The 13,838-nt window shown below is 51.9% G+C and overlaps 1 protein-coding gene across 4 annotated transcripts in view; it reads right to left on the reverse strand.

Annotated features, from left to right (window-relative positions):
* Positions 1-13,838, reverse strand: part of Arhgef2 (Rho/Rac guanine nucleotide exchange factor 2) — a 62,714-nt gene that overhangs the window by 26,908 nt on the left and 21,968 nt on the right. The window contains exons 4-6 of one of the 4 annotated variants that reach the window (XM_026784023.1): positions 11,794-11,866; positions 11,036-11,078; positions 9,900-9,993 (exon numbers count right to left, since the gene is read on the reverse strand). In XM_026784023.1, the coding sequence (XP_026639824.1) occupies positions 9,900-9,993; positions 11,036-11,078; positions 11,794-11,866 (210 nt within the window). Of the gene's footprint in view, positions 1-4,869; positions 5,022-5,073; positions 5,129-5,153; positions 5,338-9,899; positions 9,994-11,035; positions 11,079-11,793; positions 11,867-13,838 lie in introns of those variants that run through there. The other 3 variants (XM_026784024.1, XM_026784025.1, XM_013349828.2) reach the window with 3 other exon arrangements.

Below are 13,838 nucleotides of genomic sequence, written 5' to 3' on the forward strand. Positions count from 1 at the left end.
AAGGGTCTATCACAGCTAGGGGTGGTGTGCACACTTGGAAGTCTAACTATTTGGAAGGTCGAAGTAATAGGATGGACAGTTCAAAGACAGCCTGGGCAACTTAGCAAGACTCTTGTCTCAAAAGAAAACTCTAAAAAGGGCTCCAGGTTCAAGGGTCTGGTAGACATGAAGCATTAGATTCAATCCCAGCACCACAGAGGCAAGAAAGACCTGTCATTCCCCAATCCAAACACCCAACCCAGTGTTCAGAGCCCTTTCTGCAAAACCCAACCCTCTGCTGGCCAGCTCAGTGTGCCCTGCTTCCTCTCCACAGATCCAGAAAGCCTTCCCTGCTCACTGATATTATCCAGGCTAACGCTACATGTAGGGTTAACTGAATATAGAAATGAGCAGGGCTGGGTGTGGGGGCATACACCAATAAGCTCAGCACTGAGAGGTTGAGGCAGAAGAATCAGGAGTTCAGGGTCAACTTCGTCTTTTTTGGGGGAGGGGTTCTTCGAGACAGGGTTTCTCTGTAGCTTTGGAGCCTGTCAACTAGCTCCTGTAGATCAGGCTGGCCTCAAAGTCACAGAGATCCTCCCAAGTGCTGGGGTTAAGGTCAACCTTCATCTTAAGACCCATACCTAGCAGCTGGACTGTGGTGGCGCACATCTTTAACGCCAGCACTTGGGAGGCAGAGGCAGGGGGATCTTTGTGAGCTCGAGGTCAGCTTGGTCTACAAGAGTTAGTTCCAGGACAGGCACCAAAAACTACAGAGAAACCCTGTCTCGAAGAAAAAAAAAGACCCATACCTAGCACAAAGCCTCAAATACAGCAGGCACCCAATGTATGTTCAGAAATGGGGGTACAGAAGGAAGAAAAGACAGGGTCTCCAGCAGCACCCTCATCTATGGGTACCCTTTGCTAGCCTATGAGAACCTTAAGAACTTCAGCCTCCTTTCCTGTCTTTCCTCTGGAGCACCCCACTTCCTCTAACAGAGACCAAGAGGGTTTCCTCTGGGGGTCAGAACACCAACAATGGGAAACCTCCATTGACCTCCTTCCATGCAGGGAGGGAGCTGAGTGCTGACAAGTTTTCTCCATTCTGAGCTCTAGGCTAAAAGAAAACAATGATAGCTGGGCGGTGGTGGTGCAGGCCTTTAATCCGAGCACTCAGGAGGCAGAGGTCCCGGAGGCAGAGGCAGGTGGACCGACAGAGGCCAGTTCTGTTCTACAGAGCTAGTTCCAGAACAGGCTCCAAAGCTATGGAGAAACCTTGTCTTGAAAAAGAAAAAAAAAAAAAGAAAGAAAAGAAAACCAATGAGGCAAGACAAGTAAGGAAACCTAGACTCAGGCTTCCCAAGCTCCTGAGGGCTGTAGAGTTAATCGGGTGTGTCAGAGCTGCTCATCCCAAGCCTGAGTTCTCACTGTCCTCCTCTCTCCATACCAAGGCCTCTGGGAGAATTGTGTGGTATTCACAATCACCTCAGAGGGCTCTTGGAGGGATCCACTGGGACTAAGAGCCTGTGGCTCCGCCCTGGACAGCCGAGACACAGGGTCACTGGGTTGGGAAGGGAAGGGCTGCTGGTCAGCGGTGCAGTACTTGCAAACTTGGTTTCAATTCCACAAGGGGAAATCTCTGAGACTGGGAGTGAAGAGAGAAGATTCCTGAGGTGAGTCCAGGAGGAGGGCTTTGCATAGACTGTGAAAGGCCCTGTGCCTTCCGAAGCTCCAGGGAAGGAAATGGAAGAATGGGAGCTGCCAAAAGAGGGCCAAATGCAGACACTAAAGCTTAAAGCAGAAACAAAAGGAAAAGACATCACTGAGCACACAAAGGCACTCGGCGAAGGGTGGTAAACCACTGGGTAGGGGGACTGGACAGCACAAGGGTGAAGCAGAAAAGGGACACTTACACCACGGGCTCTAAAATCTGTCTAGAGCCTCTGCGACCCAGGTACCCCTGAGCCCAGCCTGCTCCCCTCAGCCACACCTGTCAGGCCAGACACAGACAGACGGGCATTTGTACAGGCAAACAATAGCTGTGCCAGACTCCCTGCCCTCCTGGCACAGGGCAGGCCGCTGAGTTGGGAGGGGGTAGCTGCTGCCTTCAGCCCTACCCCCACCTCCCCAAGGAGACAAAAACAAACCCAGAAGGGTCGAGCCAGCACCTCTCAGCCTTTGCTCTACCAGTTCCAGAAACCATGACAAATCCACTCAGCGCCTACATCCTACATCAGAACAGAGGCTGAACCTTAAAATGGGAACCACTTGCTCCTGTCCACAGAGCACGGGGAGAACTAATTTTCAAAAAGCACCCCTGTGCATCTCTGACGGAGAGGCACACCCCCAAACACAAGGGAATCACAGCTCATCTGACCTCTCTCTGACTCAAGGTCACAGTTCCCGGGCCAGTGGGACAGAGCCAGACCCTTCTCCACCTTCTCTGGTGCCCTGGATGTTTCCCTAGGTACTCTTCAACCATCTTGCAGTACCTAGGTGACCTCTCTAAGGCTTCAACCCCCTATGCCCAGCTTCAGTGCTTTCCTGGATACCCATTACCCCTAAATTCTTTTTGGATGGCCCCAAACCCCAGAGGAACCCCAACTCCTCAAGTCTCCCAAACTATTCTAGTTCCCCTCCCTGCTCCCTCAGCCCTGCCCTCCTGGTCCTGCACACAAAGCCAGCCACCTCTCTGGTACTCGGAACAAAGGCGGCCTCTCTTCCCGCTCCCCATCACACACAGGGTTCAGGAAAACCCACGGTGCTCCCGCCTCCAAAGCCATCCCCAGAGCTCTGATCTCTGGCCCCTGCTTTGTTCTGAGGGCCAAGACACTCAGGGCTCAGGAAGATCGGGAAAGGAGATGAGGGGTCTAAAGATGCAAAGAGCAGCTTTAGGCTAGACGAGGTAGGCCGAGATTACTGAGGGCTGGGGAACCAGCAGGACAGAAACAATGAGGAGAAAAAGGAAGTGCGGAGGGCGCACGGATAGATCCTATGCCTGCGGAAGGAAAAAGGGGCAGGTCGAGCTCGAATTCTCCCGTCTGTGAAAATGTCCTAAGAGTAAAAAAAGAGACGGGGGAGGACAACAGATCTCTGCCCTGACCCATCTCCCTCACAGGTCGCAGGGAAGACCACGCTCCTCAAATAATCTCATTTCCAGTGGGCCTCTACTTCCCACCACAGTATAAAAAGAAAGGAGACAGCTGGTGTGCTTGGGGAGGGGGAGGGGGAAGATCCAGGGTTTGTTGGCTGAGAACCAACTCCCCCACTTCGGTAACCACAGCTTTCCGGAGGTGTCCCTCCCCTTCCGACCAGCTCAAACTGACAAGATCTCCCTGCCCTCTCAGAACCACTCTCTGGTCCCCGGTCCCAGTCAGATCTCCCAATCCCCCCTTCATGGCTAGTCACAGGATAAAGAACCAGGTTCGAGATTTCCAGTTACCATGATATGTAAAAAACAACAACAACAACAACAACGAAAACAAAACAGGGCATGAAACGAAACGCCAGGTGTCTGGATCAGAGAAAGGCCCTCCAAGAATGTCTTCATACAGTCTCACAGATCTGCCCCCCAAGCTCCCCCATGACTTTCCTTTTTAGGGTGGAACCAAATTTCCGTGCTTTCAAAAAGGTCCCATTCCCACCCCCCCCTGGCTCTACTCCAGGGTCTCGCTCAAACGGTTGAAAAAATAAACAGACTTTGGGAGCTGGGGCCTGGCCTGCCGCTGGGGTTGATAAGAGCCTGTCTGCCACCCCCACAGTTCACACTTCAGTCACCTAACCCTGGAGCTACTGAGTCCTGCTAGCTTTCCTTCCGGTTAGCAGACTCCCATCCCAAAAAAAGAAAAGCCTCAAACTAAGCCTCCCCTGGGCTAGCCAACCTACAGACCAGCTTCGCGGTTAGCACCAAGACAAGAGTCGCCAAAGCCTGGAATCAGGAGGAAGGGAGAGAGAGGGGGTTTCCATCCCCAGAGTGGCTTCCCAGCCTGAACATAAATGATCTGCTTGGCTGGCTGCAGAAGGGTCCATGAGCTCCCAGGGAGAACAGCAGGGATTAGGATTAAAACTGTTCCAGCCTTTCTTTTCTGAGAACCTTATAATGTGGGTGCCCTCAGGAACTGGGAGGCCCCATCTGCCAGCACCAGGTCCCTCCCGGCTCCACATTCAGCTACAAGTCCTCCGGTTCACCACTTCCTGGAGAGTGAGGTATGGAAAGTCATGGCATTTGGGAGTGGGTCTGAATACAAAGGCAGGAATAAAGGACACTTGTAAAAGCGCGGCGCAGGGGTCGTCAAGCAGTCTGTGCTGAAAATTACACACCCAGAACCCAGATGACAGGTGAAAGGGCCCCAACCAGAGGCCATAATCAAAATATGGCTGAGGGGAGTGGGGAGTGGGTCAGCCAAGGAGACTGGAGGACCAGGAGCCTGTAAGATGACGGAACAGATTAAAGGTGGGAACTACTCTGGGTTCAGACACCTCGGCGCTCAGGATGGAGGAAGGCATCCCAGCTACACAAAGGCAAGCTCCCTTCACCTGAGGGAGTCGGCCTGGCCTGGCTGGGGAAATGGGCTGTCGCTTGCTGTCCTGACCCCAGCCACCCGCCCACCCCAGGCAAGAACTGAATCACAGCTGGAAAGTCCACCGGCGAGAAGAGGAGGAGCTGACTTTTGTCTTGGAGGGGCGGGAAGGTGGGGGAGGGAGCTGGGAAACCACCCCCTTCCGCCCCCTCCAACCGCTGGTGGGGACAAAGGGGGAAACGGCCGAGCCTGCGCTGGGGGGCACCGCCGCGAGCAACCGGGCGGAACTGGGGCGCGGAAAGGGATACCCAACAGCGTCGCCCCTAGGAGCCCGACACGCACGACCCCCTTTTCCCGCCCGGTCCCTTACCAAACCAACTTTCTTCCGAGCGGCCCAAAACACTCGGTCCCGCCGAACCACTGATGACCCAGCTCCGCTCTCCTAGAAGCCCAGCACAGAAGCTGCGCGGGTGCTGGAGGAGACGCGGGTCACGTCGCGGTCCTCCAGCCCCCTCCCCACGCGCTCGCAGCCCCACCCACCCCGTCCGGCCGCTGCGCGCTGACTCCCGCTCACCAGAGCGGGCGGCGGCGGGAGATGGGGCGCGGGGTGGAGGCCCGAGGTCGGCAGGGCGCTCGGTCGCAGAGCCAGCCCACCTTGGTCGCCAGCTCTTTGCTCCGGTCGATCCGCGCGCGCGTGAGGGATTCGATCCGAGACATAATCCAGCGTGAGCCGCGGTCGGACGCGGCGGACCCGGGCGTCCAGCTCCGGCGGGGGAGGGGTCCGGCCGCACGCGTCGGCCTTAGGGACAGGAAGTCTGAGTCCCCTAGCCCCGGCACCCAGCGCCAGTTCCTCAAACCCTAGTCTCCTCCCTCACCCGGGCTCAGGAAGGGGGGAGGCGGAGCGGAGGCAGGGCGGGGTACCCGCGCACCGGACGGGACGCCAGGGTTAGTGTGGCCACGGGCTGGAGGACAAGGTCCTTGGATAGGTTCGAGGCGTCCTCTGCCTTTTCCCTTTAGCGCTTAGGGACACGCTCTGACCTCAGCGACCCCTCTTAGTTCTCCTCTCCCTAAAAAAACACTGGCACCCATTCCGAGTAACTTCACTCTTTAAAGACCCTCCGGTTGGAGGATTCTGTCGCCTACCTCGTCGGCCGCTGGGGGAACCAGCCTTAAGGGCCTATCAAACAGACTTGAGTACACAGATCTTTTTTACAGTTGAGGACTGGTGTGACCAGAGGGAGGAGGAAATCAAAAGGGAACTAGAAGCTGCACCAGTAAACTTCACTCCCTCCCCCCCAAAAAAAGTGAGGAGCCATTTTCAAAGATCACAGGAGAGGGTTCCCCACCACTACCGCAAACTTCTCACACCTCTGGGACCACACTCCGACCGTCATTCCCAGCACCACCTCTGCCAACCACTTTGGCAGTGGAGAAGTCTGCACCTTTCCCGAGGCTAACTGAGGAAATCCTTCCTTGTGTCTGGACACCAGTTTCTGCCACTGCCAATTCAACAAGACCTGGAAGACTCGACACAACCTGCCCCGGTCAGGAAGTAGCTGGAGTTTGCTAAGAAGTGTGGGTGGCTTTTCATCTCTTTGGACCTTTTGCGTCAACCTGAGTTTCCTGCCACCGGGGAAATTCTCCAGTCTGTTTCCACTTTCAAGGTCTCCCACTGCCCTGTAAAAACCAGAGCACCCTGGGACAAAACTTTGTAGAAATTTCAGGATCCTGCCTAACCTAGTCCAAAAAGGTGTGTGGTGGGATGGAGACCAGGGAAGGGAATGAGGCCCCGCCCACGACCACTAGCTTCCTGGCCTTCTCAGTAGCCTACCCAGACAGAGCGCTGCTGGGCTGCAAGTTTCCAGCCCAACTCGGCACTGGCACTCTCGTGGTGCCAGTTTTAGCCTCCATCTCTATTTTGGGCTCCACTGCCTCAACCTCGACTGTGCTGGTTGGGCTTTTCACCCCTGAACCACGCCACTCATTCCTCTGAACTATGCCCTACCTAGCAACTCCCTCACCTTCTGCACCCATTCTCCTGCTAAGATCCTTTTATAGTAAAGGCCCCCCGGGGAGGGGGGGGTAGGCGGGGGAAAAAAGAGCTAAGCCCAGGCCAGGCTAGCTAGAAGCAGAAAGGACTTTCCCAGGCAATTCTGCTTCCTCTAAAGGAAGCCTAAGGACAGCCTTAGGAGCATCTGACTCTGGGACTCCAGGCTGGCGCTCCTCTAAGAGAACAGCCATGCTAAGAAATGTATTAACTTTAAAAACAGACTCCTAAACCGGGCGATGGTGGCGCACGCCTTTAATCCCAGCACTCGGGAGGCAGAGGCAGGAGGATCTCTGTGAGTTCGAGACCAACCTGGTCTACAGAGTTAGTTCCAGGACAGGCTCCAAAGCCACAGAGAAACCCTGTCTCGAAAAACCAAAAAACAAACAAACAAAAACAGACTCCTAGCTGCCTGTCTTTACCACTGGGGTCTCAGAGACCTCTGTTAGTCTGGAACCTCACTTTTCTCCAAGGCTCAGGCCAGAAAGTGTTGTTAAGTCAAACCCTGAGTGAGCAAAAATCTAGGATTTGACCCCAAGACTCTTTGAGGGACTGGCCAGTATATAAAGTCCACGTGGAACGTCTGACCCCCAAGCCTTTTACTGTGTTTTTCCATCCCACCCGTTCTCACCGCTGCTACCCGATTCTGAGCTCTGAAAACCAAACCTTAACCACCTGTATTTAATGAGTTATGTCCTCAGCTTGACTCAGTTTCTGGTTTCTGCACACCCGCAGGAACAATGAATGTTTTCCTTTCTCCTGGGTCCTCCCTTTTCCCAAACCCTTTCATTCCAGCCCATGTGATCCTGTCCAGTGAAGCCTTTCAGAGACTGTTTTTATATAGAAAAAAAAAAAAAGAAAACCTCTGCCAAAATCTAAAAGTAGCCATTGCCCTCGTTGAACCATTTAACTTAAAAAAAAAAAAAAAAAAAGAAAGAAAAGAAAAGAGTACCATTCCTATTGTCAGCTAGGAAGGGAGGGAAGGGTCTGGTTTCCGAAGGGCCATTGGAGGAACCAAGAGCGCCTCAAGCTGTCTAGACTCAAGACACACCGTCCACAAATCGACCTTTCTGCTGATTAGTTTGGGCCTTAGACATGACTTGGGGATGACTAAGGCATACATGACCACAGTGGCTTCCCAGCAAGAGCTGGTGGAGGAAGGCTTTGGGTTCAGTCACAGGTTTCTTGAGTGCTGCTCATCAAGCAAGCTGAGGTCCTAAGTGACCCAGCTTCTAGGTTCTCTTGTCTGTGAAATGGTGATTAATGTATAGCCATCGCCTGTCTCTGCCACAGCCATCCTAAAAAGCTCTACAAAAGTGGGATGCCAGGGGCTGGAGAGATGGCTCAGTGGTTAAGAGCACTGCCTGCTCTTCCAAAGGTCATGAGTTCAATTCCCAGCAACCACATGGTGGCTCACAACCATCTGTAATGGGGTCTGGTGCCCTCTTCTGGCCAGCAGGCATACACACAGACAGAATATTGTATACATAATAAATAAATATATAATTAAAAAAAAAAAAGTGGGATGCCAGTCAAGTGGGGAGGAACAGGCTACGTCCTCCTCTCCATCCCTAGCAACATGCAGCCCTGGTACCACAAAGCAGCTAACAGCTGTCTGTAACTCCAAGATGTTACAGCTCACACGGACATACATGCAGGCAAAGCGCCAATATACATAAAATAAAAATAAATAAATTATATATAAAAAAAGATTGTGATATGTCCTCTCATGTCTCCTCTTCATCCCCTTCAACTCTTCTCTGGGAAGAAGAAGGTCCTAGCAGCGGATCTGCTTCCATCACTTGGGAAGAAGGTCCTAGCAGCGGATCTGCTTCCATCATTTGGGAAGAAGGTCCTAGCAGCGGATCTGCTTCCATCATTCCCTTGCCTGCCCAGCTGAGGAAACCCTGCCCTCAGAGTCTGGCCCCCGGAAGAACCCTGGTTTGCACTTGGCTACCATGGTAACAACCTGACTGGAGTGACCCATGGTTCTGCCAGCCAAATAGGATGGTGTGTCCTTCAAGCTCCCCTCAGTGACCAGAGGCCACCTCAGGTTGGAAAGCACATGCACACTAGTGGAAAAGGAGAGGGATTTATAGTTGACACAGTAAGTGGAGCCTGCGAGCCTGGAGCTCAGAATCAGAAGGCTGGAGGCAGGATAATGAAGGCCAACCAGGCTGTAGGACTGAGAAGTAACTGCCAGAGAAGGAAAAGGAGAAGGAGAGGAAGGAAGGAAGGAAAAGAGGGAGGAAGGGAGGGAGGCAGGCACCGCAGGTAGGTGTAGTGGTGGATGCTTGGGGTCCCAGCTCTTGAGATAGACACAGAGGATCAAGAGTTCAAGGTCATCCTCAGCTATACAATTTAAGGCCCACCTGGCCTATATGAAACCCTGTCTCAAAGATAAATAAATATAAACAATGGCCATGTGTGGTGTCTCCTGCCTAAAATCCAGAATCTCAGCCTTCTGGAGGCCGAGATGGGAGGAAAGTCACGGTTGAGGCTGCCTGGCCTACATAGTGAGTTCCAGGGGGTCTGAGCCACAGAGTTAGACCTTATTTCAAAACAACGAGAAGTTTAAAAAGAAAAAATGGAGCCAGGCGGTGGTGGCGCATGCCTTTAATCCCAGCACTCAGGAGGCAGAGACATGTATATCTCTGTGAGTTCGAGGCCAGCCTGTTCTACAGGACGAGTTCCAGGACAGGCTCCAAAGCTACACAGAAAAACCCTGTCTTGAAAAAAAAAAGAAAGAAAGAAAGAAAAAAGGAAAAGAAAGAAGAAAGGAAAAGAACGGACAATTCAAGCAGGTTGCAGTCAAAGCTCCCTGCCTCACCAGAGTCAAGGTTACCGACCAAGGTGGAGCCGGAGCCGGACACCTTCGCTTCCTGGTGTCCCGTGGCCACACAATCACACCCCTCCCTGGCGCCCACTCTGCCTGTGGTCTTAGTTCAACTCCTTCGGTTGCTGTATCCACCCATAAAATTATGAGTGTACGAGCACTTTGAAAACGCTAACACGGTATGAATAAGCGAAAGGCGTTGCTGTAATTATCATTCTTGTGTCCGATGGGCAAGACTCCTGCTGCCCATCTTAGCTATGGGTGGCCTGAAGTGAGGAGCCTTAGGCCATTCCTCAGCTCACAGCCCTATTTCTCTCCCAGTTGTCTGCAGCAGCTGTCTGCTCAGCTGGAGGGGAGGGAAACAGAGAAAGGCCGATTTACTGGGACACTCAGAGCTTTGAAGGCACATCATGTGTTCTCTTAAAATGAGAGCCCTGGACCTGCTGAGACATGGGGGAGGAAGAGAAGTGAGGAGGTCAGCAGAGCTATGCCTCCTATTTCCCGGACTGCCTCCTACCTTGGCCTTGCCTGTCATGCCCAAGAGGAAACTGAAGGTCCGTCGCAGGGAGGAGCCTGCCCAGGCCCCTGAGTCTTCTTCCAGCTGGTTACCACTGCAAAAAAACAGGGAAGAGGTGAGGAGAGGGAACTGGGAAAGAAAATCGACCACAGGATGGCAGGTGGCCCATGTCATTGAGGTAGAAGTCTGGAAACACACTCCCCGGTTCCCACCTCCTACCTCTTCTGGGTCAGGATGCTCAAGCTTCCAGACTCCCCTATTTATGAGGAAACTCCAGACTCCTCCCAGATAAAGGCAGCCACCCTCTTCCTCTCCAGCTGGAGATGGGAGGGCCCAGTCCCTCTCAAACTGTTCTCCATCAGATGTGGTTGGAGAGAAGGCCCTTGAGGGGCATTTCCCCCTCTCAGAACAAGAGCCCTGTGTAGACCCTCTGCTGTTTGGAAAAAGCCCCTGGGCCTAAAGCCAATAAGAACTGGATTTCCTGGGATTTCATCAGCCCATCCCATGAGCTAATCCTGACCAGAGCCAGGAGGTTGTGTCAGCTAGAGAATTTCAGGATCACAAATCAGAGCCCAGTTCTTAAAGGGCCCATGTGTTGCTCACACCAGGCACACTGAGTGAGCTGCCCCACCTAACAAGGCTTTGGCCACACAGGCCGGAGAAACAGGTGCTGATTTTGCATGCTTATTTGTATAGTTCTTGAAATATCCAGCACCCATCTCCATCTCTAGGCTCCACTCCAGGCCGCTCTGCTGGGAATTCTACAGCCCTCAGCTAGTGCTCCTTCGAGTTGCTTTCCTTCAGCCGTTGTCTGCCATCCACAGCTCACCCCGGTGGCCAGGCTACTCAGCAGCTTCGTGTCACAGACAGCAGCGAGCAAATCTCTCTCTCTCTCTCTCTCTCTCTCTCTCTCTCTCTCTCTCTCTCTCTCTTTCTCTCTCTCTCTCTCTGCTGTTTGTTAGATTCCTTAGGGTTTGGCTCCTACTCCTTTTCTCTCACTCGGGCAGATGGCTATTTGAAGGCCTCCTCAGAAGCATCATGGGGACAATGGGGAATTTTAAGGCTACAAAATCCATGGCCACACCCATCACTCCTACATTTAGGCCTTTGATGGGCTCAGAATCCCCGAAACTCACCATTTGCTGAGGTCTGTGGCAGAGGACCGGAACGAGTTACCTGCTAATGCACAAGGAAGAGACGTGTTTAGGAAAAGCCAGACAAAGGCACCCAGGGCTGCCTTCCCAACCCCCTCCACCTGGATCAGGTTCCCAGGCTGCAGGTGCCTGTGACGCCATTCCTGAGGGCGGCCACAGGGGAGCAGGGACAGAGGGCGGGGTCTGAGGAGAGTGCAGCTGAACAACTTGAGAAGGAGCTGAAGAGAAGAACTAGCTGGACCGAAGGCTTCGTCCCCTCTGGTAAACGGAGAGGCCGAAGCTCAGCACAGAGCTGCCCGAAACTCTATCTTTTACTCTTTGTTTAGTTATTTGTGAGTATGTGGAGAGGGGGCAGGCATGTGGAGGTCAAACGTTTCTCCTTCTTGATTGAACTCAAGTTGTTAGACTTAGGGGGAAGCACCTTGATCCAGTGAGGCATCTTGCCAGCCCCTGCATGTGCCATCCTCAGAACAGAAGTGCACTTCTAGAAACTGTCCCCATTTCTAGTGATGGGGAGCCTGGAAAGACTGCTTGTAGCTTGTGTCCCCCCTCGTTCGCAGGTAGGACAGTCTCAGGGACGCTGATGTCCTGAATAAGAACCCTCACTTGAAGGAATTTTTGGAACCCCAAGGGTATGTAACTGCATATAATGCAGGTGATGGAGATTGAGAACAGCCTGCTCTGCTGGGCACTGCTGGGGACTGCTGGGCCACCGTGGTTTGAATTCCACTTTTACTTACCATCTGGATCTAAGCAGTCCAAGAGGAAATTGATGCCGCTCATGGACACAGCCTTGGACAGCATGCCAGGGGCCTAGTGAACCAAAGAGGCAGCAGATAGCAGGCAGGAACTCTGACCCTGGAATTGTGCAGTCCTCCCACGAAGGCCACGCGTTGTCCACCTCCTCAAATGTGTTCCCTTGCCCACAGTTCAACCCTTCCACCAGGCCTCCCAAGATTCTCCACACCCATTCTGGGTTATTCACAGAAAATATTTGGGATATTATTCCGGAGGCCTACCCATTACCCTGGACAGAAAACACAATCCTGTATATTTTTTCATTGTTATTTTTTGTGTTTCAATTGTGCATGTGTCATAGCAGGAGGTGTGGAGGTCAGAGGTCACTCTCAGGGTTTGTTTGTGCCTTCCATCATGGGATCTAGGGATCAAACGAGGTTGAGTTCTGTACAACAAGCACTTCTGTCTGCTGAGAAGGTCTGCCAGCCTCTCTCTTTCTTTCTTTCTTTCTTTCTTTCTTTCTTTTTGTTTTTGTTTCTTTTTAAAGATTTATTTATTTATTGTGTATACAGTATTCTGCCTACATGGCCTGCAGGCCAGAAGAGGGCGCCAGACCTCATTACAGATGGTTGTGAGCCACCACGTGGTTGCTGGGAATTGAACTCAGGACCTTTAGACGATCAGGCAGTGCTCTTAACAAATGAGCCATCTCTCCAGTCCTTGTTTTTTGTTTTGTTTTGTTTTGTTTTTCGAGACAGGGTTTCTCTGTAGCTTTGGGACCTGTCCTGGAACTAGCTCTTGTAGACCAGGTTGGTCTTGAACTCACAGAGATCTGCCTGCCTCTGCCTCCTGAGTGTGCCACCACTGCCCAGCCCAACCTCTTTCTTTTAAACTTTATTTTGAGAAAGGGTCTTAGGTAGCTCAGGCTGGCCTTGAGATTATCAAGTAGCTGAAGATGACGTTGAATTTGTTTTTGTTTTGTTTTGTTTTTTGCTTTTTTGCTTTTTAGCCAGGGGTTCTCCGTGTAGCCCTGGCTGCCCTGGAACTAGCTCTGTAGACCAGGCTGGCCTCAAACTCAAAGGATCTACCTGCCTCTGCCTCCCGAGTCCTGGAATTAAAAGCCTGTGCCAATCTTCTACCTTCTGAGTGCCGCAACATCAGTAGGCCTGTGCTACTAGAGCTCATTCGAAAATTGGGGTGTAGTTTCTTTTTGTTTTTTTAAATCATCACAGAAATATGGAATATATTTTGGGGGGCACAATAAGATGTTTTGAGATATGTATATCCATGCTTGCTTTTTCTTGAGTGCTCTGCATGTACACCTGCCCACCAGAAGAGGGCATCAGATCCTACTATAGATGGTTGAGAGCCACTGTGTGGGTGCTGGAAACTGAACCCAGGTCCTCTGGAAGAACAGTCAGTGCTCTTAACCTCTGAGCCATCTCTCCAGCCTTTTTTTCTATTTTTTAAATTAGATTTTATTTTGTGCATGTGTGTGTGTGTATGTGTGTGTGCACACCTGTAAAGGTCAGAGGACAACCTGCAGGAGTCAGTTCTTCCCTTCTACAATTTGTATCTTAGATATTAAGCGCAGGTCATCAGGAGTATTTACTCACCAAGCCATATCCTGCCCCCTTTTGCTTCCTTCGTGTTTGTGTTTGTGTACGATTGATTTGAGACAGGATCTTCCTGTGTAGTTCAGGCTGGTCTTACATTCATGATTCTGTCACCTCAACCTCTCTAGTGGTGGAATTACAGACCTGCAGCACCATATCTGACCCTAGGGCTGGTTTCTTTTTTGATGTAGGATCTCTTGTATAGCTCTGACTGACCTGGAACTCACTAGGTAGACAGGCTGGCCTCGAACTGAGAGAAGTCTGCCTGCTTCTGGCTCCTGAGTGCTGGGGTTAAAGGTTTATGCCACCACAAGCAGCTACAAATAACAAACAAAATGAAAACTCTAGTTTGTTTTTTTTTGTTGTTGTTGTTGTTGTTTTCCGAGACAGGGTTTCTCTGTGGCTTTGGAGCCTGTCCTGGAACTAGCTCT

This window comes from Microtus ochrogaster, chromosome 21, assembly GCF_000317375.1.
Source record: "Microtus ochrogaster isolate Prairie Vole_2 chromosome 21, MicOch1.0, whole genome shotgun sequence".
In the NCBI taxonomy this organism is placed as follows: Eukaryota; Metazoa; Chordata; class Mammalia; order Rodentia; family Cricetidae; genus Microtus; species Microtus ochrogaster.